This window comes from Limulus polyphemus, unplaced genomic scaffold, assembly GCF_000517525.1.
Source record: "Limulus polyphemus unplaced genomic scaffold, Limulus_polyphemus-2.1.2 Scaffold2776, whole genome shotgun sequence".
NCBI classification, from domain to species: Eukaryota; Metazoa; Arthropoda; class Merostomata; order Xiphosura; family Limulidae; genus Limulus; species Limulus polyphemus.
Window position 1 is genome coordinate 109,065 of NW_013668386.1, and position 7,265 is coordinate 116,329.

General features: G+C 30.9%; 1 protein-coding gene across 4 annotated transcripts in view; it reads right to left on the bottom strand.

The window, feature by feature from the left end:
- LOC106467878 (peptidyl-prolyl cis-trans isomerase FKBP8-like) overlaps positions 1-7,265 on the bottom strand; it is a 40,960-nt gene that overhangs the window by 20,638 nt on the left and 13,057 nt on the right. For 3 of the 4 annotated variants that reach the window (XM_013928261.2, XM_013928259.2, XM_022396090.1), the window contains exons 2-4: positions 5,588-6,021; positions 2,413-2,560; positions 926-1,013 (exon numbers count right to left, since the gene is read on the bottom strand). In XM_013928261.2, coding sequence (XP_013783715.1) covers positions 926-990 — 65 coding nt within the window. In that variant the 5' untranslated portion in view covers positions 991-1,013; positions 2,413-2,560; positions 5,588-6,021. Of the gene's footprint in view, positions 1-925; positions 1,014-2,412; positions 2,561-5,587; positions 6,022-7,265 lie in introns of those variants that run through there. The other variant, XR_002612497.1, reaches the window with a different exon arrangement.

Here is a 7,265-nt window from a genome sequence, read left to right on the forward strand (position 1 = left end):
TAACTCGAGTAAAAGAAGCCATCCTTCTCTGTAAGATGCCACTTTGTCCATGATGTCATTTAACTCGAGTAAAAGAAGCCATCCTTCTCTGTAAGATGCCACTTTGTCCATGATGTCATTTAACTCGGGTAAAAGAAGTCATCCTTCTCTGTAAAGTACCACTTTGTTCATGATGTCATTTAACTCGAGTAAAAGAAGTCATCCTTCTCTGTAAGGTACCACTTTGTCCATGATGTCATTTAACTCGGGTATAAGAAGTCATCCTTCTCTGTAAAGTACCACTTTCTCAAACGATTTTATTTACTATGGACTGACAGAGTTTATAATCTGCTCTATAGAATGGTATTCAACTTTGTCTATATCTATTTTGAAAGCTGAGTTTCATTAGTAGTTGTTCAATCATCTGCTGTGAGGTCATAAAAGAGAGGGAACCAACAAGCTGTACTAATAAAATTCAGAAAAAAAGATATATATTACACGAGAAACAAAACCTTGAGAATTATATTCTCAAGGGATGAAGTTTCTAAGCAAATATAAACCAATGCATTGGGACGAGCATAAGAATTCTATAAAATCTACAAGTGCATTGTTTGAAATGAGACTCAACAGAGCTGTGCAGAAACATAAAGTTTCAACATTTTCTTTATTACTTACAAAATGATAAAACATCAATTGTAAAATATATTTTAGTAAAAAAATAGTTGAAATAGAATTAGAGTTATCTTTATCTCCATTTTGAAATTTGATACGCAGACATGCAACTTACACCCGAAAGGTGTTCACCGGTCATAATAGGGTCAAAAACACTCAATAAATTATATATTTTCTTTTGGAATTCACTCTGAAAATTAAGTCTTAATCATAAATACAGTGATCACTCAATAATAAGTTTTTGCAGGCAATAAAGAAAATAGGAAATTTGTACCTGCCAATATTTCCATATCCTAACCTAGAAGGAACTATAATTTCCGCAGTCTCTCCTTTCTCCATTAAGGCTATAGCCAAGTCGAGTCCTATGTACATATGAAATTTTATCCGGTTATTTAGTGTTGCTTTAACAAATTGAACATTTATATGTTGTATAATATTCTGATTAATTTCATTCAATTAATGTCTTAAACCGTATGACACGAGGAATGCCTATTTTAGGATGAAGTAAATATGTGTAAATATTTATGAAATAAGACTACTAAATAATTCACTGCCATTCCTGAATTTTACTGAAGACAAATAAAAAATTACTTAAAAATCTACTGAGATGCACAAGTCATAAAAAGTTAATTTTATGACTATCATAAGCACTCATTTATATATATATATAAAAAACCTTTAGAATAATTTTTAATTCACTTGTTAAATTGTGCTAAACAGATGCTTAAGACGAAAATCAAAGACTTGGAACCTTAATTTAAGATTTTGGAAATGGTAATCACATGGATGTAACTAATTGCAAAATATTATTCAAAAAAAGTTTATAAAAAGTTACTCCTTAAACTTTCATAAAATGGTCTTATTTCCATTAGTGTTTTTCTTGTAAAAACATTGGAAATTCTGTAATTATGTTCTTTACCTAGACATGATGTACAGAAGAGAACAAAAACACCTCCAAATAATTCTATGGGTATCAGTAGCTTACCCAAATATTTTATTATCAAAATAAATGGAAAAAATTACTAGTAACAGCTGAACTAGTCTCAAAGTTTGTAACTTACAATAAAAAAGAATCTCGGGTGTGAAATTCAAGTAAGTACAGATAACCTGAAAACTGGAAACTTGTAAATATTTATTTACAAAGAAGATTTCTCCATTTACTAATGAATAAAAAACCCTATAACCCGAGCGCTTTCAAAAGGTGGACCTTTCTTCTTCAGGGGCAAACTGAAGTTACTCCAGTTACTAACTATGAATAAGTAACTTAAACATCTATATATGTGTGTATTTATTCTTATACTTACAAATGACAATATGTATTGTTTAATGTACTTTTTACTCTACATAATTAAATGAATCTAAAGCAAACTGTCTTTAGACAAGTGTACTATATAATAAGGTTTATTCTATTTGACTCTCAAGTTTTCTTTTCACGCTTATCTGACAATACTTCAAAAATACTTTATTGTATACAAATATATCTGGAGTAAAACGTATATAGTTATAAATAAATTGTAGATACGTGCAATATATTTTAAACTATGATTAACTTCGACAAAACAGCGACACAAGAGGAAGGAGGAGTAACATCATTAATAGAGGCAAGTTAAAACACTGGAAAAGTAAATTATTTAAATATTTGTATGCAATATCTAATCAGATCCATAAAATGTTTATATCATTTGTGGTGAGTAAACCAAGCTTACTTATTAATAAGATGATTTAATTAATACACATACCCTTCAGGTAAAATATTTTTACCTTGGATAACATCAGTATCACCGAGAATGAATTTTAGGCTATCAAAGTGCTCCACTACTGTTCCATCAGTCAGCTTTCCTGTTAGTCTGGCTGTCACCCAGTTAGAACGCTGTGGGCGAGTACCTGCTCCTTCACCAGTTTTTATTACCTGTTAATAGTACAGGAACTTACCAACTATATCAACAGATATGTATATATATCCAAAAACAGATCTATTCAATACACAATCTCAAGTATATACATGTACTCTTCATTATGTCATTCCTCCATGGCTTCAATTTGGAGTAGTTGTGTCCTGCTGAAGCTGAGGTCTGACTTATCTCAAATGGTAACTTAGATATTCATGACCTTAATTAACCAATCAGCTGTGTGTACACTCCAGTCACACATGCAAGACCATGGGGCTACACCTCTAGTCGTAACATAAAAATAGCAAACACACCTTGTTTGTACGGGTTTACATGACCAGAAATATGTAAGGAAAAGTTAGAAATTCAGCAAAAGAGAGGTTAGCTCTATTGTTTTTTTAAAGTTCAGCTTAGTAACTTCCAAGAAAAATTTTCTGTTTTTCTTCTTGCACTAAAATCAGTTTTGTTTTCATTTTTAAAGCCCTGTTGCCTCAACTAAAAATAATTTTTTTTTTAATAAGAAAAGTCTTAAGTCTTTTTTTTTTCCACACCTCAAGTGAACTCATAAATCACAAAGATAGGATAAAGAGTTATCAGTTCAACAATTGTTAACATTTTCTAAATATCATCCAATACTGATATACTGGCAAATTAACCCAATATGGTTGATACAGCAATATCAGTAAAATGGCCAACATCACTACACCAGTATATTTCTAAGGAAAGAATTACCTCATATTTATAGTTACAATATCTGAGATAATTTAGCTGTTAAAGCATAATGTCAGTTGACCCCACTATCTTTTTGGATTTGTTGTAGAACAAAATTTACTTATGTTTGAAAAGCTAAGTACATGTATCACATTTAAATGTTGTAGTGATATTAATCAACCAAAATGTTCCCAATATCTGGTTGATACTTGATATGAATGTTTGTATCATGGGCATGAGTGTCGAGAGAAATCTCACTCCATGTGTGTCTGGTTGTGATGGCTTGAGATAACCAGGTTTTGGGATCTAACTCCAGACATAAGTTATAAAATATAAATTACTGATATTCTGATTGAAACTCTTACTAATTTCATTTCAATTATATCTTGTTCAGTTTGGTCTCCTTTTCAATATGGTTTGATCTGTTGAAAAGGGCATCGGGTCTGAAAAGTGTGAACTATTGTTGAAAACTAGCATTTGTTTTTGCTGGATCACAAGGTGTTCAAATTCAAATGTCTATACACTAGTCAAGGTATTTGGATACTATATTCTTAGGTGTTGATTAACATAACTGTTGGAAGGATTTTACATTTCGTGACTGATATAAATGATTTGAATATTATACTTACTTAGCACAAGCTTATAATGCCTAAGGATCCAGACTTAGAAAAATATTTCTAAGAATTGTTAGCTTGTGAAACAGTCCATTTTAATAGTTGGTAAATGCTGCTAATTTGCATTCTCTTGTGTTTTATTTAATTGACAGATATAACCACTTGAAATAATATAGTTTTAGGTGGATTAAGTTTGATTTTCATTATCTAAAGGCTTGAGGTTTTCCCATAAGTCCAGCCAGCCACCTGTTACTGTGATCATTCATATTTTACATCAATTTATCAGGTGATACATAAAGTCATAAGAAAAAGCAACGAGAAAGGTAATTTGCTCACTTCGATGGTCTGCTTTCACTGAATATAAAAATCAAAGAAAGAAAAACACAAATACTAATCACAGCAAGAACACCACACAGACTGTTGGGAAATTTTCTTCTATAAATATTTCAGGAAGTAAGTGACTATTTGAATTTAACTGTCATTTGATATACCTAAAATACAACCACCCAAAGCTTCCTACGTGCTTGAAAGTTTTATTACTCATATAAAATGTTATTTAGCAAACATTCTTTTAAGAATAAGAATCTAAGCTGAAAAACCTCAATACTACTATTGAGAGACAAAGATGGATGCCACCTATATAAGCAGTTATAACTATTTAAGTAACTACCAATACACATGGAATTCCACTTTTGATAACAAAATAAAAACTAAACTTTTGTTTAACGAACTTGAACATAACAACAAAATACCCAAGAAATTACTGGAATCGCTGAAACCAAATCACAGCATTATGAGACAGTTCTACAGCTTAACAAAAGACCACATAAAGAGATGCCACTCCAACCAATAGCATTCATCTGTGAATCAGCAACAGTTTCTTTCCTGGTTAATAAAAAAAGATAATCCACCCACTGTTATCTTAAGTTCCAATTCATACAAATTACTTCCTATGAAATCTAGAAGATGCACTATTCTTTTTATGCCTAGATGTAATTCCTTTCTACTTATCAATACATACCAATGAAGGCTTATCAGCAATAACAAATACTTTAGAAACACACCAAAGGAGTCCTCTCGAACTTTTAAAATGATTTTATTCTGACCAACAGCTATTTTAAGTTTGACAAAAAAAAAAGTTGCTATGGGAAACAGGGCTGTGGTAGGTTTTGCTACAGTATTAATGCACATATTAGATATGATAAGCTAACTTCGTGGTTCCAAAAAAAAAAGTGAAAACCTCCATTGTGTAAATGTTTCACAGATATTTGAACAGTTTTAATAAAAAATAAGTTTTACTACATGGTTGATTGGCATCTGAATGTCCTTTACAAATAAAAATCCTTGCTACAGCTAATGATTTTCTTGATAGTGAATATGAAGGAGCCTTACTTATTTTGATATTTAAGCTGCAAAATAATCGTGACACAGGATGGACATTATGATCGTAGATCTTCGTTTATTACCCTCCAGATAATTTTACTTTTCAAATCAATTTTTTTTCTTTATTTAGTTATGATTTATTTTACATTTGTTTATTTCATGTTTTGTTCCTCTTTTTACATCATTTTCACTATGATTTTAGGTTGCCCATCTGTATTAGTGTCGTAAGCAATGATGTTACTACACATTTTTTGTTTTAGTGTAAATAGAATTATCTAACTGAACTTGTTACATTGATTTAAAGAAAAAATTTAGAAGTGTATAGTTATTTTTATGTACCTTTTTCTTCAGGTCTCCACTTCCTAATATATCTAACCATCCGTCTTCATCTGTTAGTCTTGTTGGCTCATCTTCAATCCTAAAAGGTTTAAATTTTCCTCCACTATTAATCTCTTCCTCAGTCTTCTTGATATCTTCTAAAGAAGGAAGATCGTCGTCATCATCATCATCACTAATTTTTTCACTATCATCTTTTTTTCTATCTCTGGCCCAAAATTAATATCATCAGAATTTAATGGGCTTTCTAAGTTCAATTTATGATTTTCTGTTGATTGTTCAGTGTCAAGACCACTTTTATCATTATTACAAACACTTTCTGTCATTGTTTCACAGCTTTTGGAACCTTCAGACTTCAGCGGGTCAGCTTGTGGTAGTTCTGCACTAACAGACAACTTTGGTTCTTCTTCTGATGGCATTTCCATGAACTATGTTACCTTCAAACAAACAAAACCGATTTATTTTAAATGTACATGCTGCATTATGTTTATGAGCACTTCCTCTCTAAGGTTCTTGTTGTTTTTACAATTACAAAATTGGTTACTCAAAGATCATAAGTACTAACAAGTTGTACTGTATATATGTTATATAAAACAGATTCTCTGTTTTTTTCTCATGGAGAGAAAAATAATGAGCAATTCAACCATTTACTAAAAGTTTAATATGAAATTTACAACATGAGAAGACTAATACTGCTTGTAGCTGCCATATAATGTTTGTGTTGTGATAGCTGTTCAATATAAGTAAAACATATACCGTAAAAAACTTCATATAATTGTCAAAACATTTTCTAAATTACCATCTTTAAGGTTTAAAAGGTTTTACTACACCTTAGCATGTTTCTTTTGGGAACATTTGTTCTAAAATATCCACAGATGAAATAAAAATATTAAATAACAAACCAATACTAATGTTTCACAAACATTGTGTTCAATTCACTAAGTTTCATATGGACACCCTCTGTCATGTCATTTCTAATAACAATATTCATCAAATCAATTTACCTTAGTATCATCTACATCACCAAAGCTATCAGACAATAAGAACATGTATATATATATATAAAAGTAATTCAGTTTGAAACACCAGAGGTTTAGAATAAGTCTAGAGTTCAATGTTATAGATGTAACACTCCAGTATTCAATATCAACAAAATACACTACACATGGACATTACCATGCCAGTTGATTTAATACAAGCATATCAGAAAACACAATTGCACATACATCTGTCTTAGCTTTCTATCTCATTGCAGTATAAAAAGCTACTGTAAATGGTGCTTAAATACACAACAAAAGGTGATGCAACTGAAGATAACTTGTTGAAAAACTCTCCAACATTCCCCACAACAAAACTCAACTCACGAACAAAATTGACACTAACAAAACCAACAACAGTACATTACACTGCAGTTTACCTTTTGTTCCTGAAACCAGCTCAAAAATTCTCCACATTTGGACAAAACTAGCCATTAAACACAATATTCCTGTCAACGTTAAATTCTCACAAAAACCTGGCCCTAAATTAAAATCGTTACTAAACAAAAATTATTTAGAATCACACAATACCAACATTATTTATAAAATAACATGCAATAACTGCCCAGAATTCTACATAGGAGAAATAGGAAGAAAATTGGAAACCAGATTGAGAGAACACAATAAAAAAACCGTCCCGTGTT